At 34.8% G+C, this 25,262-nt stretch overlaps 1 protein-coding gene across 2 annotated transcripts in view; it reads left to right on the top strand.

Moving 5' to 3' along the window:
* Window positions 1-25,262, top strand: part of ROCK2 (Rho associated coiled-coil containing protein kinase 2) — a 169,080-nt gene that overhangs the window by 115,112 nt on the left and 28,706 nt on the right. For both annotated transcript variants that reach the window (XR_004027072.1, XM_003272748.3), the window contains exons 6-20: window positions 3,510-3,654; window positions 7,111-7,249; window positions 9,399-9,490; window positions 10,217-10,376; window positions 13,133-13,193; window positions 13,676-13,687; window positions 14,971-15,050; window positions 15,941-15,989; window positions 16,500-16,635; window positions 16,728-16,819; window positions 17,057-17,303; window positions 17,680-17,786; window positions 20,440-20,599; window positions 23,792-23,952; window positions 24,330-24,514. Coding sequence is in view for 1 of the 2 variants with exons in the window: in XM_003272748.3 (XP_003272796.2) it covers window positions 3,510-3,654; window positions 7,111-7,249; window positions 9,399-9,490; window positions 10,217-10,376; window positions 13,133-13,193; window positions 13,676-13,687; window positions 14,971-15,050; window positions 15,941-15,989; window positions 16,500-16,635; window positions 16,728-16,819; window positions 17,057-17,303; window positions 17,680-17,786; window positions 20,440-20,599; window positions 23,792-23,952; window positions 24,330-24,514 (1,826 nt within the window). In the remaining variant the exon portion in view is untranslated. The remainder of the gene's footprint in view (window positions 1-3,509; window positions 3,655-7,110; window positions 7,250-9,398; window positions 9,491-10,216; window positions 10,377-13,132; window positions 13,194-13,675; window positions 13,688-14,970; window positions 15,051-15,940; window positions 15,990-16,499; window positions 16,636-16,727; window positions 16,820-17,056; window positions 17,304-17,679; window positions 17,787-20,439; window positions 20,600-23,791; window positions 23,953-24,329; window positions 24,515-25,262) is intronic.

The following is a 25,262-nucleotide window of genomic DNA, read 5'->3' as shown; positions in this document are numbered from 1 at the left end:
AGAAGAATTTCCTAAAACAGAAGCATTCAGTGATTCTGTTGATCAAAAATTCCATTTACAGTTTTTTTTTCCACCTTTATAGGAAGGATTTCAGTTGTTTTTAGACCAACTCCAAGATTTCTGATTGACCAGTTTTGTGTTTTCAGTAAGTTATCTCGATTTATGATATTTTTTGACCGTGATAACACATCAAATATATTTAGAAAATACACATTTAATCTGATACATTTAAAATAAAATAATTTGAGAAACCTTTTGAAAATTCATACTTGATTATCTGGCTCTCCAGCTTAATACCCTTCAGTAGATTTCTGTCATCTACTGAATTAAGTTCAAACTCCTTAGCTTGTCACATGAAGTTTCTTCTGATATGACCCCCTGCCTGCTTTTGTACCCTGTTCTCTATCATTTGACAGTACTTTATGGCTTAGAAGTCTTGAGTTACATGTAGTTCTTTCTGTACTATGATATATCATGATTCTTGGCCTACATATATGCTGTCTAAACATCTGCCTGGAAAATTCTTATTCGTATTTTGAAACTCAGTCCAAAGTTTGCCATCTTGTGAAAGCTCCTTAGGTTGGCTTGTTTGTCCTTTCCACATATCCCCCTTTTAGAGCATTTTCTTATTTTTTGACACTATACAATGTTCAAGACTTGTCTTCTATTTTCTCTGTCTCACCTCTGGAATCACCTACTTCTCCAGGAAGCTCATTCTTTTTATTAAAGAATGGTATTTATAAATCAATAATTGGGTGCTAGATGTGCTCATTGCTTCCGGACTGTCATTACTTCTGGGCCCTGCCAGCTGACAGAGTTAGGGGGTATATATTGTGTATACTAAATGTACTAAACCATAAGCCACATGCACAAATGTTTATATTTAATTTTGTATATGTCTGAATATATAGCATATTAAAAATTAGGAGCTCATACTGATAACTCTGATTCAAGTCCAGCACCACTAGGTTTATTCTAGTCTCCCTCCTTTCTTTTTTGTAATTTCTTTCGTGAACAGTAAAACTCTCGGCTTTCATTATCTGAAATATATTTACTTACCAGTTCAACCCTAGTATACACATAAAATTATTTCAGGATTGTCAGTCCTTACCCCTGTGACAAACAGATTTGCTAACCAAAATACATGATTTTTATATACTTCTTTCTGTTTTTAATTAGTCTTACAGTATCCTGTTAAGATGTTATTTTCCAGAGTTACCTAGTTTAGTTTGTTTCTTTCTACCTTCTCTAATGTGGTTATGTTTATTTATAAAACAAGTTCATTTCTTGTTTTTTTTTGTGTTCCATTTAGAGTTCCCCCCACATCCTGATTGGTTTTAATGTTTATTTTTTTTGGATACGTGAAGTTTCCTCTGGTTTTAGGAGATAGAGCTATACAAAATGTATGCTCAGAGAAGAGTCAGTTGCTCCATATTCCCATACCCTGTTCCCATTACTCCCTTCTTTCTATCCTTTGCCCACCCACCCACTGTTGGTAAACTAATCTCTTTAGTTGTTTACTTATCCTTCTCACAGTTCATTTAAACAGGGTTAGAGACTTGTTATAAATGTAGATGTCATATTCATATAATTTGAGGGCTTCCACATAAGACACTTTTTAAGTATTTTTAAATATCATTTTCAAATGTTTGTTTTAAAAACTTCAGTATGCTACCCAAAAATTATGGTTAGAACATTAATTTTCCAAAAGCCGAGTGTTATTCACATAGTTTAGTATGTGAATATAGTTTACTATTAGTAATTACTATATAGGATATAATAGTGTATAAGCAATAAAAATCTTTAGTCCTACCCAAGTATTTATTCTGCAAGTGGTTAGTCACACTGATATGCAGCTTATCCTTCCAGTCTTCATTGTGTGGAACTTTACATTTAGTTGATTTGGATTTCACTGCATTTCTTGAACAAGTTTATACCAGGTTGTTCGTGTTTCTTTATGCTCTTTTTTTCTATCTAACCTGTCATACCATCCTCTCTCCTTTAAACCCTAGCTTATCCGTCCTTTACAGCCTAACTTTATGCCAATTCTTTCTTATCTTGCCCTTTCTTCTCCTTCCTGTGAACCTTTGAATGCTAAGTAATTTTTCCTTTGGTTGCATGTGTGTGTGTTTGTGTGTGTGTGTGTCTCCAGTAAGTTGGTTTTAGTGGCTAAGTCTCATATAATTTTTTAAAAGCTTAATTTCTGTGGATGTATGTGAAATAAGGAAATTTTCTTTAACCTAATAAGCCTCTGTTAATTTTTTCCCCCAACAGAAGTCTAGACTATAGGACAGTCCATGATAAAAATTAATTGTATACTCTGCCTTTTGAAGTCAGGCACTGTCTTGTTCATAATTTGTCCTTTGTAGTAATCCACACAAAGTGTTACTCCCATGGTTTGCTCAATTATTTCCACAAAATTTATTTTTAAATTTCTATTCACGCTAAAATAGCTTTTATTCTCTATTGGCTATATATGTGGGAAAATAAAGCCATTGAGTTAGTTCTGCCAATTTGAGAATGAATGAAAAGATTTTTTCTATAACATGTTTTATATAAAGTTACATAAATTAGGTTTACAAAATGTGTTCAACCTCCTTTTCTCAAGGTAGCCATAATACTCAGTATTAGGTAGTTTGTATAGCTTCCTTATGAGGAATGTGGGCAACACACTCTTTACTGGGCAGGTAAAGGAAATAAAGGGCACTTAATCTCTCAAATCATTGCAAGTTGGACAGAGCTAGAGGTAAAGAAATACCATTTAGCACCATACTTCTCTAGTCATTTAATTTTGCAGCATGCAGACACACACACCCCTATAATGGTTATTGTACTTGTCAAAAAGACATCAGGGAGGGATTGTTTTATTATCTACTGAAACTAAACACAGATAAGTGGTTTTTAAAAATCATCTTGCCAAATATATTGATGCCACAGCTGCATATTTCTAAATACATAGCTTGGAAGTATAGCTTTCACACTTCTAAGATCTTTTAATTTAAACATTTGATCTATTTCTTCATTTTTTTTCTTGGTAATACAAGAGCCAATTCTTTATTCAGCCTCCAAACTAGGGCTCTTTGTTATCTTAATTGCTTCAGTTTATTCTGGAAATATGAAAGCTTCCTTTCTCTAATGATTCTTTTTCCTAGGTCAGCGTCCTTAAGACCACATTTTGTACTAACTTTATAACTATAGTGTAAGAAATAAGAAAAAGAAAAGTTGTTGATTTGCATGGAATCTCCGTTTTACCAAACCTTTTCCTTCTTTCATTGAGGAAGCCTCCTGTATTTTAGAGTTCACAGTTTATTCCTATCTCCCGTAATTTAGGCATTTTAATGCATTTTCCATTGTATTTATTCTCTGTATCCTGAAGTCATGTCAGCAGTGAAGTTCTGTTGGTAGCAATATGTAATCACTGTATATCTAGTAATAAATGGATTCATTGCATTTATAAGTGTGTGTTTTTACACTGATCTGTCTTTTCTTTATCTCTCCTGTTCATGCAGACAGGCATGGTACATTGTGATACAGCAGTTGGAACACCGGATTATATATCACCTGAGGTTCTGAAATCACAAGGGGGTGATGGTTACTATGGACGAGAATGTGATTGGTGGTCTGTAGGTGTTTTCCTTTATGAGATGCTAGTGGGTAAGTAAATATTTTAACTTCTTTTTTCAAAACGCTTCTTATAATACTTTATTTCAGTCAAGAATTTGAGAATATAAGGAAATTAATTGCCTTTGTCATAGAGAAGAATTGGATTTCTGGAAACTTTGAATTAGTCGTATCTGATAGGGCAGACTGTTAATTGGAAAATTAATACCAAGTCTGATACTGGCATGGTGATTAAGTAGAATAAGTAGAATGTATAAAGAATTAAAAATATATCACCAGGAAATATTTCTCCAGCAGACATTTTTGAATTAAGAAAATATTAGAACAAGAAGCAAGTTTACAGCTTCAGTGGGCCTTCATTCTAAGATTTTCCTTCTTTTTTTTTTTTTTTTTTTTTTTTTTCTGAAACAGGGTCTCGCTCTGTTGCCCAGGCTGGAGTACAGTGGCATGAACACGGCTCACTGCAGCCTTGACCTCCTAGGCTCAAGTGATCATCCCATTTTGCCTCCCGAGTAGCTAGGATTACAGGCACATGCCACTAAACGGCTTTTTTTTTCATTTTTTGTAGAGAGTGGTCTCATCATGTTGCCCAGGCTAGTTTCAAACTCCTGACCTCAAGTGTTCCTCCCACCTCAGCCTCCCAAAGTGCTGGGATTTTAGGCATGAACCACCACACCTAGCCCTCTAAGATTTTCTTGATCAATCATATTTGTTATAATATTTAAATATAAGACTAAATGTTTGTCCCAATAGTAGTAGAGAAGTAAAAATCTCTAGTTTATGTAATTACATAATTGATTTCGTAAACAACTGTATTCCTTCCGTTTACTACTTGCATATATATTGTTTGTAATTCTCGTGAAATAAATTATAAATATAGTGTTTACCATTTGATTATCAAGATAAATATATTTTATAATAACATTTCAGTTTTAGAAAACTCAGAGACAAATTTAGTTATTTCTTCTTTTTTATGACCAAATCAAAATTTGAAAGGCTGAAGTATTTCAAAACTTTCTTTACATCATAGATTTCATTCCTAAGGTTCCCCATTTCTAAGTACTGGGGTCATAAAAATACTAATACCTTCTGGCTAAGGAAGCCAGTGACATGGCATGGGGATGAGGGTTGAAAATGTAGTTAAATCCACTTTCCAAGGCAAGTATGTCAAGGCTAATAACATAATACGGAACTAATTAGAGTTAAAAATATACTTTTTAGAATTAGAGAATATATTTTCTAAACGATGAGCCTAAAAGAAATGGTAGTGTAAAACCTGTATGATAAAAGACTATGGTTATTGCTAAAAAATCAGAAATTTTTGGTAAATTGCAAATTTAAATAATAATTACTCTTGAACTTTTTTGTGGCATAAATTGCTTTCTCTTGATGACTGCCTTGTGTATGTAGCATTGATCTTGTTATGCTTTGTTTCATGTCATAGTATGACCTACTTTATTTTGGGCCTTTCAAAGTGAGTCTGTTTGTACACATCAGATGATCCCATGTAGCTGTCTGTTCTCCCATCTCTGGCCTAGGTTGTGTCTTGTAATCTTTTGAAAACAGAATATATTCTCTTTTTTGCCTAGACACGCTTTCCTAGGGATTTACAAAATAAGGTACTTTAGAGGAAGTAATTTGGCTTATTTGATGAAGAGGCCATTTAAATTCTTGTGACTGCCAGGCTGGGTGGTGCTAGCTCAGCTTTTCAGGAGGCTGAGGCAGGAGGATCACTTGAGCCCAGGAGTTCAAGGCCAGCCTGGGGAACATATGAGATACTGTGTCTAAAAAAGTAATAACAAAAGAGTAAAATTAAAATAAATAAAAATTTTTTAACACAAAGTTTAAAAAGTTAAAAAATAAATTAAAAAATAAAAAATAAAATCTTGAATTCATCGCTCCCCTCCACCTTTCTTTGAACACAAACAAAAAATAACTACCTGAAGACATTTTTTGAAGTTTTGGATTGGCTGATTTGGGAAAGTCAGGTTTTCATTAAAGTTACTTGTAGTGTAGGTGTAGTGGCAGAGCCTGTAACACTTGTGGCTTTAGCTGAATACTGGCCAAAATGGTGCCTTCAACATTTTCCATCTTTATACTTGCTTCAGTGCATCTATTACAGTCATTAGTAAGAACACTGCATGGGGAGACCATTTCTGCCCTCTTTCAACTCTAGCTATATGTCATTTTAAGCTAGTCACTGTCTGTCTCTCTGGGCCTGACTTCCTCTTATGTAAAATAATAGAGCTGGTTTAACTCTTGCAGCAGCCCTGTCTGGCCTATCATGATGTAAATGATTTAAATATGTGCTGTCCAGTGTGGTAACCATTGGTTACAACATGACTTAAAATATGGCTAGTATAACTAGGAAATTGTGTTTTTCATTTTATTTAATTCATTTTAACTTTAAATTGCCACCTATAGCTAGTGGCAACTGTGTTGTATAACATACCTCTAGAGAGTGATTTCAGAATGCTGATCCAGCCCAAGCATTAAAGGACCCTGACTGATCTGACCCCACATAGGAAATCTTTCTCTTGGAGTATTCAGTAAAACATTTCCTCTCTTTAGTTCAACCATTGTGGAAGTCAGTGTGGCGATTCCTCAGGGATCTAGAACTAGAAATACCATTTGACCCAGCCATCTCATTACTGGGTATATACCCAAAGGACTATAAATCATGCTGCTATAAAGACACATGCACACGTGTGTTTATTGCGGCACTATTCACAATAGCAAAGACTTGGAACCAACCCAAATGTCCAACAATGATGGACTGGATTAAGAAAATGTGGCACATATACACCATGGAATACTATGCAGCCATAAAAATGATGACTTCATGTCCTTTGTAGGGACATGGATGAAACTGGAAACCATCATTCTCAGTAAACTATCGCAGGGACAAAAAACCAAACACCACATGTTCTCACTCATAGGTGGGAATTAAACAATGAGAACACATGGACACAGGAAGGGGAACATCACACTCCGGGGACTGTTGTGGGGTTGGGGGAGGGGGGAGGGACAGCATTAGGAGATATACCTAATGCTAAATGAGGAGTTAATGGGTGCAGCACACCAACATGGCACATGGATACGTATGTAACAAAGCTGCACATTGTGCACATGTACCCTAAAACTTAAAGTATGATAATAATAATAAAACAAAAATTTCCTCTCAAGTTAAAAAAAAAAAAAACTCAACAAATTCTGGAGTTATCATTGATTTTATTTTGCTTTTAAGGGATGAGGGATCATTGGTGGTGATATATTGGTGGTGATAAAGAATATATTTAAAATTTAAATATATTCTTTGTTTTAGAATATAACAATATGTCTGTTGTTTTGACTGGGACTCTGTGCCCATAGAATATTTGTTCTTCCCTGCATGTGGCAAATTTAAACTTAACATATTTAAATATTAGGTGAAAAGTGTTTCCTTTGCATTCTCTGTTATGTTCAGTATCATCTTTCTTGAAATTTTAGGGGATACTCCATTTTATGCGGATTCACTTGTAGGAACATATAGCAAAATTATGGATCATAAGAATTCACTGTCTTTCCCTGAAGATGCAGAAATTTCCAAACACGCAAAGAATCTCATCTGTGCTTTCTTAACAGATAGGTAATGTACATTGAATTTCTTTGTAGAGAAGCCCTTTTATGTTAAATTTGTAGAAATAAAAGCATACCTAGCTATTTAACATATGAAATCAGTCTGCCTCTCATTACCCAAGTAGCATCTAATTCTGGGTTAGCCTTTTCCTTCTTCTAAGCCTGGTGTTGGGCTACCTTGTTGTTATGTGTGTACAGCCCAGTTGTAATTGAACTCTAACCTTAACCCTCATGTCTAAAAAGGAAAAAATAGAACGTGGTAAAACAATGGATTTGAAAGAAATAAAACTTTTGTATTGTTCACATTTTATCCTCCAAGCTGGTTATTCCATATTACTCTTCTGTAACTTTTGAGAGTATTTTGTGTAGATAAATACTCAACAGGTTATAATCTTAAAAACTATTTGTGTTAGACTTGAGAGTGCTTCCTTCCCAACCCTTTTTAATTTGCATTTGAATATGAGCAAGACTATCCTGGAAATTCTATACTTTTAAAAACAAAATAGATGAACAAAGGTGTGAAAACCTGCCCCCAAAAGAGAAGCTAGAAAACTATTTGATTTCTCTTCCTTGTTCACTCCATTCCATTTTTTTTCTAGTGTCCCATTTTATATTTGTGATAGGAGTCATCCTGTCAAAGGACCAACATATACAAGAGGGTGCTTACACCCTCGTTCAAACTTACACATCAGCTTTGTGATCTTGGGGAAATTATTTTTACTTTTTTGGGAAATAATTTTACTCATCCATAAAACAGTGGGCTCAAATTACATAACTAAGGGCATTTCTAGCTCTAATGTGCTAAGATTCCTCAGCACATCTTATTGCTTATTAATTTGTTACAAGCATTACTGCAGTGACTATCCTCACACATTCATCTCTGCATACTTTTTATAGGATAAAATCTTAAAGGTGGAATTCTGGGATACACATTTTAAACTTAAGTGATGTTACAAAATTGATCCCCAGAGAAGTTACATCAGTATGTATTTCCATTAACAAAATTGTTTTCCTCTCGTCAAACTGAACATTATAAAATGTTTTTCTTTTTTTATCGAAGAGTATAATTATTTTTATTTGTCAATCATTTGTAGAATAAAACTTTAATACCTGTCAATTACATGATTGACGAGCAGTCAGTGCTGATAAACTCAAAGTAAAATGGAAATGACAGTTTATATATTAAGACCTGGAGATGAGATGTTATCTTTGAGAAGAAGGAGAGACGCCTCTTTCTAAGAGGATAGGGTGGAAGAAGAACACAGCCTGTATGATGTTTGATGTGGGCACTGAGCGGGGTTGGTAGGGATGGTCATAATTTGTGCTGGATGATAAATTGTACAACAGGGTACACCTGTTTTATGTTAATGAAAGGAGTGTTATTCATGAAAGATTTGAATTAGTAGTCATGGGGCAGGGTTGTGCAATCTAAGGAATGATTATAGGTGGAAAACTGATATTTTGAAAACGAGTTAATGCCATAAATATGGCTAGGAGCACTTCCCCTTAAGGTCTACAGTTTTCCTATTTATGTTAAACATAGCTCCAGGGCCTTGTATAACACAAATGCTCTCTATTTCCATACAGTCTTCATTGAAGACTCAGAGGGTCAAAGAATGAAATTCTTTGTAACATTTTTCATATATGCAGAATGATAACTTTAATATACATGTAGAGATATAGTTTACCAGAATAAATATGGATAGCTTCAAACATAATATATGCATTCTTTTTAGGAAAGGGAGATATTTTTAAAATAATATTTCTATTAGAGAAGTTTTGAATAACTCTTCTCTGCCAAAAGTTAGACCTATGTCTGTTTATATCCTGAATATATCCTATTGTCATTCAGTCGTGGCACATGCAGGTGAATTTTTTTACTTGATAGTCTTAACGTACTTTCATTTGATGCAAACTATAGACACAAACATTTTACTTTTCATGACATTTATTGTGCATTACAGTTTTTTAAATCTATCTAAAGAGATCACATACTGTAACTTGGGATTGCTTATTTTTGAGAAACATTTAAGCGGAAGCTTTTAATGCAAATATCTCAAATTTACTTGAGATCTTTATTTTGGTTAAACTGTTGACATGGAGTTAATCTTTTTATTTTATAATTTTTAAATAATACAATCTTTAACTGCATTGTTTAGGGAGGTACGACTTGGGAGAAATGGGGTGGAAGAAATCAGACAGCATCCTTTCTTTAAGAATGATCAGTGGCATTGGGATAACATAAGAGAAAGTAAGTCAATAAACCTAAATATTTTCATTCCATCACATTCTGAAACTCATAAGTTGACTCCTTTTTTGAAATAACAAGCATGTTTGATAACACTTAATGCTAACTCATTTTTAAATTGAGAAATTTCATTTCAAATTTGTTCTGTGGCAATATTTATAACAATATTCCTCAATATCTTTGCAAACTATTAGCAGTATTTCTCAACACTTTTATAATAAACATTACACATTTCTTAATTTGCCAAGTTAAGCTTTGTAGATCTCAATAATTTTCAGAATCAAGGGAATGCAGTCCTTTAATTTAAATGTGTTTGACTTGACAAATCAACAATTTATTTATGGAGACCATATTCTGTTAAATATTGCGGTAAGCATAGTAACTTATTTTTACTATGTATATATGACATTGATTCATTTTAAGGTTAAGAAATATTTCTGTTTCGAGATTGTAGAAAATGGAGGTCTCTAAATTCTGTGCAAATTATTGCTGCTTGTAATTTTTAACAACTAGAATAATATGTTGCTTTCCTTGTTTAATCTATATTTAAAACTGATCTAATACAACAATAAATTACAAAATTTTAATTCTGTTAATCGATAAAATGGCAAATGCGCTGCTACAAATTTATATAGTGTTATTAAATAATAAATAATACATCATAATAAAATAGAATGGTTTATATATTTTGGTTGTGAATGAAATAATTTATTTCTTTTCTTTTAATAGCGGCAGCTCCTGTAGTACCTGAACTCAGCAGTGACATAGACAGCAGCAATTTCGATGACATTGAAGAAGACAAAGGAGATGTAGAAACCTTCCCAATTCCTAAAGCTTTTGTTGGAAATCAGCTGCCTTTCATAGGATTTACCTACTATAGAGAAAATTTGTATGTGGTTTATTATTTGTTAAATTTTACTGTTTTTAGAATCTAGCTATAAAATGTCTTATTTTGAGACTCAATTATAGAAGATAAAGTATTTTTTTCCAAAAGGACTATCATCAGAAGAATTCTTAATTTTATTTTATTATTTCTGAATGTTATATGTTATTCATTTATAAGTTATTGCAAGACACCATTCTACATTCTTTTGGGGATATACAGTAAAAACAAATACCTATTTTTGAAGAAGCTTGTCATCTCATGAAGGATATAAGAGAATTATATAGTCATAAAGAAGGGTAAAATGTGACAGTTGCCTTAAGAAAGATGCTAAGAGAATCTGGGATGGTTCAGAAGAAAAATAGAAGTCATCTCTTTGGGGTGGGAGTAGGGAGAAATAGGTCAGACCTCTGGGAAGAGGCGGCATTTTAGCCAAGTCTAACAAGAAAAGGTTTTGAGTGGCTGAAATATGGGGAGGTTAGGGGACAGTTGTGAGGTGTTGAATAGTGGAAGCAAATGTTTGGAATATGAGCATACACTGGGAGCAGAGCACTCACATTGAGTCCAGTAGCACTCAAACATAGAGCAGGTGCTACTATGTCATTACAGTTTGGAGGACTCGATGAGACTATGTGGTTTTCTTGCCTGTAATCTCTGCATCTAGCAGAAAGTCTGACACAAGATCATTCAATAAATATTGGTTAACTGAAGTGAGTATCGTATGTAAGATGAGAAAATATGTTGAGGCCGGGTGTGGTGATTCACACATGTAATCCTAGCACTTTGGGAGGCTGAGGTGGGAGAATAGCTTGAGCCCAGGAGTTCTAGACCAGCCTAGGCAACAAAGTGGAACCCTGTCTTTACAAAAGAAAAAAAAAAAAGCTGGGTACGGTGGCTCATGCCTGTAATCCCAGCACTTTGGAGGCAGATCACCTGAGGTCAGGAGTTCAAGACCAGCCTGACCAACATGGAGAAACCCCGTCTCTACTAAAAAATACAAAATTAGCTGGGCATGGTGGCACATGCCTGTAATCCCAGCTACTCTGGAGGTTGAGGCAGGAGAATCGCTTGAACCCAGGAGATGGAGATTGTGGTTGAGCTGAGATCGTGCCATTGCACGCCAGCCTGGGCAACAAGAGCAAAACTCCATCTCAACAAAAAAAAAAAAAAGAAAAAGCCAGATGTGGTGGTTTGCGCCTGTAATCCCAGGTACTCGGAGGCTAAGGTGAGAGGATCACTTGAGGCCAGGAGTTCAAGGTTGGAATGAGCTGTTCCAGCCTGGGCGACAGAATGAGACCATGTCTTAAAAAAAAAAAAAAAGTGAGTTTTGGGGAAGAATAATCAACAGATGATTGTTGTGTGCTCTGCTAAGGGGCGTTTGACTGCCTGGCATTGGGAAGTCACTGAAAGCTGTTCAATAGTTGAATGAGGCATTAAAGATATTTGAGAAACATATTTTTGACAAACTTATAGTATATCCATGTGTGTAGTGTGTCATGATCAAAATAACTGACCATTGCAATTTGCCCAGGACTGAGGGTTTTCTAGGATGTGGCATGGGACTTTCATGCCAAAACCAGGAAAAATCCAGGCAAACCAGGATGAGTTGGTCACCCTAGTAATGAAAATATTCTAAAAACTATTGTCATGCTGACCAAAATGAGGGTATCAGTGCCAGGAAAAACACAAGCATGGTGTAGACAATAAGGAAGAACACAGTTGAGAGAAATTGATAGTAAAATAGAAGTGATGATTTATATATTTAAGACCCAGAGATAAAGACATGTTATCCTTAAAAAGGAGGAGAGATGTCTTTTTCTAGAAGATGGTGTAGAAGAATAAAATAGTTACAGAAAACAGTTACTATTACAGGCAGCTCAGGCCTGTAATCCCAGCATTTTGGGAGGCTGAGGTGAGCAGATCACTTGAGGCCAGGAGTTCAAGACCAGCCTGGGCAACACAGCAAGACTGTTTCTCCACAAAAAATTTAAAAATTAGCCGGGTGTAGTGGCATGCGCCTGTACTCCCAGCTACTTGGGATCCTGAGGCAGGAGGATTACTTGAGCCCAGGAGTTCGAGGCTGCAGGGAGCTATGATTGTACCACTATACTCCAGCCTGGGTGACAGATTAAAAAAAGAAAGAAAAATGAGATAATAAGACGTGGTGGGAAATATAGTTTCATTTAGTGAGTCTGGTGCAAACAAAATTAAAGACTAGTTATCCTGTAAGAGGGAAAGGCAAGAAAAGTTTAGCATTTGATTGATTATTGATGGATGGATTGAGATGGAGTCTTACTTCGTCGCCCAGGCTGGAGTGCAGTGGTGCGATCTCGGCTCACTGCAACCTCCACCTCCCGGGTTCCAGCAATTCTCATGCCTCAGCCTCCCAAGTAGCTGGTACTACAGATGTCCACCACCATGCCCAGCTAATTTTTGTATTTTTTTTTTTTTAGTAGAGATAAGGTTTCACCATGTTGGTCACACTGGTCTGGAACTCCTGACCTCAGGTGATCTTGCCCACCTTGACCTCCCAAAGTGCTGGGATTATAGGCGTGAGCCACCACGCCTGGCCCTAGCATTTTAAATTATTGAAAATGATACAAATGTCTTGAGGGAAAAATACTGCTTTATTTGTAAATAATGTGTTGAAGTGAAAAGAGAGAAATCTGTGTTTGATATTTAAGTCTGAGAATAACTTGAATAAAACAGCACATAGATTAAAATGAAATGAAAAAATTTATTTTCTGCCCCCTTCCATGTAGATTATTAAGTGACTCTCCATCTTGTAGAGAAAATGATTCAATACAATCAAGGAAAAATGAAGTATGTATACATTTTTACTGCTGTAGTTATTTTAGTTGCATGTTTAAATATGTATGTTTTTAAAAAGCTAATTTGATGCTCCTTTTAAAATCATGAGATGGCATTCCTTATGTAATACAGTTTAACGTAGCATTGCAATGATTGATTTATGTGAATAGTATCATTATTCAAGACATGATGGCTAATACAAAGAGGACTTCTACATGGCGTTAGGCTTAATTGAGTGCCAAAAGTGATAGAATAAGTTTGTAAACAACTATAATAACATTTAGAAAATTGACTTCTATAATTTGTAAATGAATGCAAATCATACATGTATATACACATACACATAAATGATGATGCTAAACATTTTTTCTTCAAACTTACGAAAACTAAAGCATTAGGTTGGATAATTTTGTTATGGTTTGTGTTTTAGGAATTTTACAGAATATAACCATCATTTAAATATTTTAATGTGTTTTCTGTTTTGTTTCAAATAGGAAAGTCAAGAGGTATGTTGATGTTGTCAGATATATTGAAAAACTGAGAAAAACTCATCACTCTCGCAAAGTTTAAATATAGTCATATCCTACCTAGCATTTGGAGTACTACATCTACCCAAGAGAGAAGTTCCCAACCTTTCTTCTACCAAGTATCTGTTTTATTATTGTTCTGTGGATCTGTTTAAAATATATATTATGTAATTTTGTTTTTATTTATCAAGGACATATAACTGGCAGCAAAAATTTCTGATTAGCATATAATAACTGGTGTGCTCAAATTATTGTAATGCAGTAGTAGCCAAAAGCAATTAAACTGGACTAGTTCATTAGCCTATATATTTTTATTAAGGGAAAATAGAGTTTTGCTTAAGATAGATGTAGTGTTTAAAACCATGGAGAACCTGATCACTAGAAGGAATAATGGAAAGTACATTGCCATAGGAGTCTAATAGACCTGCATTGATTTTTGCCACTGCCACTTATTAGCTATGCTATCTTGGCCTGATTATTTACCTTTTTTGAATTTCATTTTCTTTATCAAGTAGATACAATGCTACCATCTTTGTAGGATTTTTGTTAATATTAACAAGACAACATTTGTAAAGTGCCTGATATTTTACCAAAGGCACCACAGGAGCTCAAAAAGTTAAATCCTTTAAAAAGTAAATAATGTTCCAAAAATGGATTATTTAATAGTTTCGGTAATTTTAGCTTGTTTAAAGACTTACATAGCTAGGGAAAGCTGCTGAGGAGCTGGCTTGTAATTAATTAGCTATCATTTATTTGAAAGTTATTGATTACTCCACAGTAATATGACCAGCACTACATAGGAAGATATAAAAGAAGAGCTTATATTCTTACTTTGAGCATATTCAGTTGAGTACTCTGAATATTTGTTTTAGATGTATTCATTTTTATCCGACTAGCACAAATAATTACAATATTTTCAAGCAAATAATTCATAGAAAAGCAGCAGAAGATATCAGAGGTGGTGTTCTTTATAATGAATTTGAAACTTTGTGTCATAGAACAATTCTGCCAAAGTTAGAGCTTCTTATGCATGGTTACATAAGTATGTTCATACATACATGCATACTCTGATAGAAAGCAAGAGAAGGGGGAGTTTTTCCCTTTATCAATATAAGTCACATTAAGAAGGTACAAGTACTGTACCATTATAGAGGACATTATGTTTAGTGGAAAGACAAAATAAGCTTATCATTGTTTTCTTTAAGCCTCTCATCTTTAAATATGACCAAAATACGTAATTACAGTTTCTTGTTTTTTGACAGATTCAGAAAAAACTGTATACATTAGAAGAACATCTTAGCAGTGAGATACAAGCCAAAGAGGAACTGGAACAGAAGTGCAAGTATGTTTTGTAGATAATTAAATATTGCATTATAAAATTTAAGTTTAAACATTTACTGAAAAAAGGAGAGCGGCCAGGCGCAGTGGCTCACACCTGTAATCCCAGCACTTTGGGAGGCCGAGGTGGGTGGATCATGAGGTCAGGAGTTCAAGACCAGCCTGGCCAAGATGGTGAAACCCAGTCTCTACTAAAAATACAAAAATTAGCTGGGCATGGTGGCGGGTGCCTGTAGTCCCAGCTACCTGGGAGGCCGAGGCAGAGAATTGCTTGAACCCAGGAGACAGAGGTTGCAGTGAGCCGAGATCATGTCACTGCACTCCAGCCTGGGTGACAGAGTGAGACTCTGTCTCAAAGAAACAAAAGAAAAAAAAAGAAAAAACAGAAATGGAGAGCTACGGCCTGGCGCAGTGGCTCACGCCTGTAATCCCAACACTTTGGGAGGCCAAGGAAATTACTTGGGAGGCTGAGGCCGGACAGTCGATTGAACCTGGGGGCAGGCAGAGGTTGCAGTGAGCTGACATCGCACCACTGCACTCCAGCCTGGGCAACAGAGCAAGACTCTGTCTCAGAAAAAAAAAAAAAAAAAAAAAGAAAGAAAGAAATGGAGAGCTACGGCCAGGTGTGGTGGCTCACGCCTGTAATCCCAACACTTTGGGAGGCCAAGGGAGCTACTTGGGAGGCTGAGGCGGGACAGTCACTTGAACCTGGGAGGCAGACATTGTAGTGAGCCGAGATTGCGCCACTGCATTCCAGCCTGGGCAACAGAGCAAGACTTCGTCTCAAAAAAAAAAGGAGAGCTACCAAGTAATTATGTAATTACTTTTAAATTTATAGACTATGTTTTATTGTAAATTAGAAGTTATTTACTGTTTCTTTTTGAAATTCTTTAGATCTGTTAATACTCGCCTAGAAAAAACAGCAAAGGAGCTAGAAGAGGAGGTAAAGTTGCCCCACTTTTTTATTAACATTTTTGTTAGTAAAAATCTTTGACGTCTGACTTACCTAAGGAGCTCTCTTAGTACCTTAGTAATATGTGCCTTGAAACCTACCTTGTAGTATTGGTGGATAGGACTAAATTATAGGGAAATCATGTTATAAATAGGCTTCATTCTGTTATGTTTTTGCAAACGAGTTAATTCAGTATGTGTAGATATTTCAAGGGAAAAAAATGCTATTCATAACATTTTAGGCCAAAGTATTAAATAATGATAGTTTAGTAGTTGTGGAAAGTTACAGGAAGTTTGAATAGTAAACAAAACATTTACGGTCTTTATGATTTAAGAGTAGTGTGCTAGTTTACAATCATAGAAAGCATCATTACAGTTTTAACAAAAAAGCAGTGATAGCCTTTTTGAGATCTTTTTTATCTGTTTGGAATAACAAGTATTTTTTGTTTTGATTTTATTTTTATACATACTTTTTTGATAATAACTTTAAGCATTATTTCAGATTACCTTACGGAAAAGTGTGGAATCAGCATTAAGACAGTTAGAAAGAGAAAAGGCACTTCTTCAGCACAAAAATGCAGAATATCAGAGGAAAGCTGATCATGAAGCAGATAAAAAACGAAATTTGGAAAATGATGGTTTGTGGTGTAAAATATTAATTACTCATCAAGAAAAAAATTAAGTGTGTGTATGTGTGTTAAGCTTGCCACTGAAATGCTTTTTATCATAGTTAACAGCTTAAAAGATCAACTTGAAGATTTGAAAAAAAGAAATCAAAACTCTCAAATATCCACTGAGAAAGTGAATCAACTCCAGAGACAAGTAGGTGGATCTTAATTTGTAGTAAAGATACAGGTTTTATTTTTAACTGCGTGATAACATTAGTTTTAATTGACAGTGTTGCAAAAGGCCTTTACCTCTAATTTTAGAAATCATTTGGAAAATATTTTCAGGTTTTTGTTTATTTTAAATAGTTTCTAATGGGGGAATACATTGACTTATTTTCATTACATACATCTGTGTTTGTTTGTTGTTGTTTGGTTTTGAATGGAATAACAGCTGGATGAAACCAATGCTTTACTGCGAACAGAATCTGATACTGCAGCCCGGTTAAGGAAAACCCAGGCAGAAAGTTCAAAACAGATTCAGCAGCTGGAATCTAACAATAGAGATCTACAAGATAAAAACTGCCTGCTGGAGACTGCCAAGTTAAAACTTGAAAAGGAATTTATCAATCTTCAATCAGCTCTAGAATCTGAAAGGAGGGATCGAACTCATGGATCAGAGATAATTAATGATTTACAAGGTATTGAAGTTGTGGTTGCACTTGAATTAATTTTGATGATTCTTATTTTAAAAATAACTTTAGATGATGGATAGTGTGCTGGAGTAGGACATTTCTGAATATACTGTTATGTAAAGTTAGAAAATTAGAAATACATTGATACAAAATTTTATGAACAAAAGATTTAATTTCAAATAGTATGATTTTAAGTATTAAACTCTTCAGGTAGTAGATTGGATTCCATTTGAATTAACTATAAAGCACAATACCAACAAGTATAAAACTTCTGCTCACAGACAACAGCTCCAAAATAGAAGGTGGCTTGCAAACTTTTTATTCCTAATTGAATGTATGTACTTTGTGGGTTTAATGTTTTTAAAAACGTTGCAATTTTTAGGTAGAATATCTGGCCTAGAAGAAGATTTAAAGAACGGCAAAATCTTATTAGCGAAAGTAGAACTGGAGAAGAGACAACTACAGGAGAGATTTACTGATTTGGAAAAGGTAAAACATGTTTTATATTTTTGCATAAGAAAATTGACAGTAGACTTTCAGGTTAGAAAAGTTATTCTAAACTAAAGGAAGTCACTAACTGGAATATTTCTAAATGCTCATGGATTCCTTTTGATTTGGACTTAATGTGTAGATAAGAGATGTATCTGCAAGCTTACCATAACACTGTACAAGCAGCCCTCAGCATGCTGGCTGCTCATGAAGTAAGGGGACCCATCCTGGAGTGTAGATAATGAGGATCTCTCTAGGGACCCAAGGAAAACTCAAATTTCGACTCATAACATGTCTTAAAAATGCCGTATATAAAGTCACCATGACTTTTGGCATTTAGAAGTTTTTCTTTTAAAATACTCTAAGAAAGGGATGATTTCTAGAGTCTATGCAGTTAGCATTTTATTTTCATTCACTTATTTACTCAACTAAATATTCAGTGTGTTATATGTGGTAGAAATATCAGGATGCAGTCCTTGCCTTGAATAATGTCACAGTTGAATAGGTTAAGTTTAAAAGTAATAATAAAGCACAAAGATAATTCTAATGCAGTATGGCAAATAGAATGATAAGACTTATGGACAGGGTATATGTATTGGGTGTATGGGATGCATCCCTAACCTGACAGCAGAATAGGTCAGTAGGGCAAAGGCACATTCCAAGTTAGGGAGAACAGCATGAGCAAAGACATAGAAGGTGGAAAATAAAAAAGGCGTTGTTTGTTTTCTGGAGTATAGAGTGGGAGTCAGCAAAATTTAATCGTTTAAAGGCATGATAGTAAATATTTTATCTTTTGTGGGTTATATGGTCTCTTGCAACTGTTCAGCCCTGCTGTGATTCGTAAAGGAATGGATGTGGCTATGTTCTAATGAAACTTAGAAAAAGACATCAGGTTAGATTGGCTTGAAGATCACAATGTGGTTGTTATGTAAGGACATGAGGAATTCAGTGGTCGGAGTGAGGCTACAGAGGTCGGCATAAGGTAGATCATGCAAAATAGCGAATATTCCATTAAGAAATTTTGAATATAGTAATGGGCTAGCCACTTAAGGGCTTAAATTGGATGATCTTATTAGAGGTACATTAAAGATAGATCACTGTGTACTGTGTGGAGAAAAGATTTGAGGAGGACAAGACTAGAGGTAGAGAGACCAGTCAGTAGACGTTTTCAGTAATGCTGATAAGGAATAATGGGAGACTTAGCACAGCCATTGAAAGGTTGGAAGAATTGGAAGACTCAGAAATATTTGGAAGAGGAATATTTGGCAGCACTTAGTAGTTGATTAGATATCGCATATGAGTAGCAGTCAAAGATGAGTCCCAGATTTGTAGGTTGTGACAAGATATATAGTGATGCTGTTAATAAAGAATAAAGGAAAAATAGCTCATGAGACAGTGATAAACCCACTTTAGTCCTCTTAAGTTTGAGGGTACCTATGGGACAGCCAAATTAGAATGTCTGCACTGCAGTAGGCTATAGTAGTAGAAGTTAGAAATATTTGAGTCGTTGGTATGTAAGTAGCTGAAATCATGTGAGTAGAATAGCCCATCTGGGAAAAGACTGTGTAAAGTAGTGATTTTTTTTTTCTTTTTTAGGACAGAGTAGATTACTCTGTTGGTGGATTATGTGGTTTGAGAAATCATTTTTCATATGAAAGGTTTTATTTGGAAAAAAGCCTTTATCATATTTATGATATGAACTATAAAAATCAAAGAATTAGAAAACCTTTGGGGTATATGTAGAAAATAGGAGGAGCATTGGGGCTTAGATCACCAACATTTAAGGGACAGCTGGGAAAGCTTCACGAGCAACAGGAAGGAGGCAAGCAGAATGGAGAGAACCAACTAAGTACAAGGTCAGCAGTGCCAAGGGATAGTTTTAAGGGGGGCAGTGAGTTCATATAAGATAAGACCGAAAAGGGTCTTTAGAATTTGATGTTGAGAATAGCATTGGTCTTTTTGTTGAGATTAAGTGAGCTTGATACAGATCTCAGAACAGCAGAGTGGTGGTGTAGACTGTTGGGTACAGTGGGAAGTAGAGAAGTAGAGTATATAGATTAGTATTCTAAAAGGTTTGAGTGAAGACAGGAGGGGAAATACTGAACATTCTAGTTAAGCCTGTTAAAAAACGAGTTAAGGTTGAGCACCATGGCCCACATCTATAATCTCAGCACTGTGGGAGGCTGAGTCGGGAGGATCACTTGAGCCCAGGAGTTCAAGATCAGTGTAGGCAGTGTTTAGTGAGACCTTGTCTCTACATTAAAAAATAAAATAAATTAGCCAGGAGTGGTGACGAACGTCTGTAGTCCCAGCTACTTTGGAGGCTGAGTCGGGAGGATCACATGAGCCCAGGAGTTCAAGATCAGTGTAGGCAATGTTTAGTGAGACCTTGTCTCTACGTTAAAAAATAAATTAGCCAGGAGTGGTGACAAACATCTATAGTCCCAGCTACTTTGGAGGCTGAGGTGGGAGGATTGCTTGAGCCTGGGGAGGTTGAGGCTGCAATGAGCCATAATCATACCACTGCACTTCAGCCTGGGTAACAGAGCAAGACTCTGTCTCAAAAAAAAAAAAAAAAAAAAAAATTAGAAAGCTTTTGAAATTGTGAGCTAGTCTCTTTTTTGTTGATAGCTGCATTTTAAATATTTAATAGGAAAAAAGCAACATGGAAATAGATATGACATACCAACTAAAAGTTATACAGCAGAGCCTAGAACAAGAAGAAGCTGAACATAAGGCCACAAAGGCACGACTAGCAGATAAAAATAAGATCTATGAGTCCATCGAAGAAGCCAAATCAGAAGCCATGAAAGGTATGCATTTTTTAAAGAGGGTTTTCCAGCAGCGTCTTCCTAAGAATTGATTCTGTGTTAGCTTTTTGGTTTTGAAACATATTTGTTTATATTTCATTGTCAAATATTGGGAATTGGAGGGAAAATAACTATTAGGGAAGCTTTACATAGATGTTATATTATTTTTCCTTTGTATCATTACAGTAATCATTTCTAAGATAGTAAGACCCAAACACAAAATTACATGATCAGATTTTTAGATCAGAGATAAATTAATATTTCTCAATATTATATACCTGGTAATATCTGTACCACTCTGTATACATATATCAGTAGTAAGAAGGAATATCTGAACTTCACACGCTGTATACCTGTTACTATTGATACAGGTAATTCTTGTAATACAAGAGTTTTGTATTATAAAATTCTTGCCAGTTTATGCAAGGTAAGGATTTAAAAGTAATAGCTGGTCTAACTAGAATATAAGTTCACTGAGTATTTTGATCTCTAACGTGATGAAGATACTAGACAGATTTGGTCGAAGCCATATAATACTAATAGATAACAAAGTTAACCTTCCCATAAACTAGACTTTATCCTGGAATTGTCTTAGGATAATTTTTTCTTTTCCAAACTGACTGTTTATAATGACTCTGAAATTCCAAAGAAAGTACTTTAAGCTATTCTTGTGAAAGGCTTAAAACTCTTGAACAGAAGTTTATTTTCATATTGAAGCATAACATGAGTAAATAACTTAGAAAAAATAGCCTTTTAATTATTGCATGTAATTAAAATGGTAGATTTTCTTGGTAAAAATCAGTGTAGTTTAAGGCACTAAATCAGGATGATAAGAAATGAAATGAGTACTTTATTTAGAAAAATCTAATTGTAAGAGAGAAAGTTACTGGGCCATATTTCCTTGTCTGTGGCCTAGAAGACAGAGTTCAATTATTTTCATTGAGGTATAATTTACGTGCAGTAATAAAATGTAAACATTTTTGACGTTTTGTGATATGCTCACATAACTACTGTTCAAAACAAGATAAAGAATATATCAGGCTAGGCGTGGTGGCTCACATCTGTAATCCTGGCACTTTGGGAGGCCAGGGTGGGAGGATCTCTTGAGCCCAGGAGTTTGAGACTGGCCTGGGCAACATAGCAAGACCCTATCTTTACAAAAAATAGAAAAATTAGCTGGATGTAGTCGCTTGCGCCTATAGTCGGAGCTACTTGGGAATAGGACTCTCAGTATTCCTGTAATGATGCAGGAACATTGCCTGAGCCCAAGAGTTCAAGGCTGCAGTGAGCCATGATTGCATCACTGCACTCGAGCCTCAGTAACAGAGCAAGACCCCATCTCAAAAAAAAAAAAAAAAAGGACTATTTTCATTATCTCAGTAATGCCTCTTTCTATTCTCAATGCCTACATTATGGTGATTTTTTTTTTTTAATGAGGACATTTGTTTAGTGATTATTCTCTGAACTGATAAAAATGAACCAATTCAGTATTAACTACCATTTATTTCGAACTATTAAAACGCTAATGTAAGATACATGCTGACTTCCATATTTTGCACATGAGTACACAAAACTGTTAAATATTATAGATGGTTTCAAATCTGAGGCTAAAGCCTTTGGTCCTTCTGTTGCATGTCATTGGCTCCTTGGATTAAGAACATGGCTTATCAAATAATTACTAGCTATGTGACCTTGTCTAGTTATTTAAACTTTCTGTGTCTTATTTCCTGTAAAGGGACAATTATAGTATTGTTATGTTGTTGTGAAAATCCAGTGCAATAAAACATGTAAAGTGTTTAGAAATGCTAACTATTATTAGTACTACATGGGGAATATTTCATTTTTCTGCACTTTTGAAGACCATTCATTAAACACTAAATATTCATAGGTTTAATTTTTACCTAATACAGCTTTATAATAGATGATAATTAGATGTTGAGCATTAATTATGAAAAAGCAGAGAAGCCTTAATTGAATGTGAACTGAAGTCCTAACCAGTATATGAAGATAATCCTTTAACTGTGATGACTTACATTTAACACTGAAATCACTTGGAACTTTGCCTTCTGATAAGTAAAATAGATTAAAAATTTATTGTAAATAATTTAGAAAACACCAGGAAAGTATAAAGAAAAAAGCAAAGATTACTCATGATCCTATGAGTTAGGATGCTATTTTGTAAATTTTCTCCATTTTCTATACCATTTTGCTTTTTAAAAAACAAAAAGACATTGTGAGCGTTTCCTTAGGTCATTAAAAATTCTGCTTAAATAATAAGCACTTACCAAGGGCTTCCCATATGCCAGGCAGCATTTAAGTGGTACACATGTATTAAATCTTCACAACCTCCCTAGGTGCTGTTATCCCTATTCTGGAGATAAGGAAACAGAGGTCCAGAGAGGTGAATCACTTGCCCAGTCAAACAATGTTAGACCCAGGGTTTAAGCTCAGAAAGTTTGGTTCCAGAGTCTTGTCCTTTACCACCTCCTAAAACATAGTTTTCAACACCTACATAATAATGTGTTAATATGGAAAGTCTTATGGAGATCATAGAATCTACCTGGATTGTTTTAAGGTAAAAATAGTAACACTGAGAGACATAGAATAGCAGTAAAATATAAGAAACCTTAATTTAAAGATGTAAGCATCTTGTAGAATATAAATAAAGGTAGAACTATCTTGCTTCCATTAGAATAGATGTAATATTGCAGAGTGTGAATGAAACTCCTAGTTTTCAAGTATGAAAGTGAAAATATTAAATTGAAAATTAAGGCCAGGTGCAGTGGCTCATGCCTGTAATTCCAGCACTTTGGGTGGCCTAGGTGGGTGGATTGCATGAGGCCAGGAGTTTGAGACCAAGCTGGCCAACATGGCAAAACCCCATCTCTACTAAAAATACAAAACTTAGCTGGGTGTGGTGGCACATACCTGTAATCCGAGTTATGTCTGGAGGCCGAGGCACGAGAATTACTTGAATCCAGGAGGTTACAAAGAGCTGAGATTGCGTCACTGCACTCCGGCCTGGGCAACAGAGTGAGACTGTCTCAAAAAGAAAAAAAGAAAATTAATAGAATATAAGGCAGCATCATTTATTATAATTTTTATTAGTATGGTGTCATTTATTGTGCTTTTACTTATAAATTTATGATATGCTTCTTTTATTTGTAAATTTATGATTATGTCCATTTTTATTAGAAATGGAGAAGAAGCTCTTGGAGGAAAGAACTTTAAAACAGAAAGTGGAGAACTTATTGCTAGAAGCTGAGAAAAGATGTTCTCTATTAGACTGTGACCTCAAACAGTCACAGCAGAAAATAAATGAGCTCCTTAAACAGAAAGATGTGCTAAATGAGGATGTAAGTATTAAGTGTACTAATGATTAATAATAAACTAATGAATTAATAAGTTAGGTTTATTCATGAAGGTCTAGTGATGGTTTCATAATTTTAAAGTTTTTCTTGTAATAGTCTGCAACCTGTTTAACTAAATTTTGATGATATACTAAAGGAATCATAATTTAAACATTTTTAAAGTTATATTTACCTTATTATATTTTATTTTAAAAATACAATTATAATATTATTAGAAATACAAAAAAAATTTTAGTATGAAATGAATTAGCTTCCTAAGGGTAAAAAAATCTGTTTTACATCACCATATTTTATACCAACTTCATTAATTAGAAAAATAGAAATAATTTACTTATATACCAAGTACACAATTTATTTCTTAGGTTAGAAACCTGACATTAAAAATAGAGCAAGAAACTCAGAAGCGCTGCCTTACACAAAATGACCTGAAGATGCAAACACAACAGGTTAACACACTAAAAATGTCAGAAAAGCAGTTAAAGCAAGAAAATAACCATCTCATGGAAATGAAAATGAACTTGGAAAAACAAAATGCTGAACTTCGAAAGTAAGTTAATTAATTGAGATGTTTTAATATGCGTAATTATCCATGTATAAGTTAATTTTGGATTTTCTTTTGAGCATTTTACTTTCTTGACCACGTTTTCTATTTCTTTCTGTACAAGTAATGTGTTGAGTGTCACTGTTGTCCTTCAAGATTCTATTCGTTTCCCCAACAGTTTTTACTGCTGCTACCTAATTACAATGTGATAATAGAGGAAGTGTTGGTGATGAGGCAGAAGAAAATACCTGAGATTTTCATACCATGCTTTTAGATTCCTCCTCAGGGCTCTTTCTCAAGCTTATTGTCCGTGTGCCTGTTTGTTTCCTTAGTTTCTTAGACTTGGAAATGTTTGAATGTTAAATAAACGGCATGTAAATTTTTAATCATGTCATAGGATATACTCTAGTGTCTACTTGATTTACTTACAAAATGGAGAACATATTGTTAAAATACTTTAAAAATATTATAGGCACAATTGTGCATGTCTGTAGTCCCAGCTACTTGGGTGGCTGAGGCAGGAGAATCACTTGAGGTGAAGTGAGATTGCTTTGCACTGTGATCACGCGTGTGAATAGCCACTACATGCCATCCTGGGCAGCATAACAAGAATTCAACTCTAAAAAAGATAAAATATGCAGTAAATATACTATTAAAATTTGTCCCGTTTATTCTATTAGTAGGAGAATTACTTCTTCCTAATCATGACCAAAGGTCATATTGGATCCTGGTTGTTTGATGAAAGACAGTGTGA

This window comes from Nomascus leucogenys, chromosome 19 (assembly GCF_006542625.1).
Source record: "Nomascus leucogenys isolate Asia chromosome 19, Asia_NLE_v1, whole genome shotgun sequence".
Taxonomy (NCBI): domain Eukaryota; kingdom Metazoa; phylum Chordata; class Mammalia; order Primates; family Hylobatidae; genus Nomascus; species Nomascus leucogenys.
This window is presented reverse-complemented; position numbering and strand designations above follow the sequence as displayed.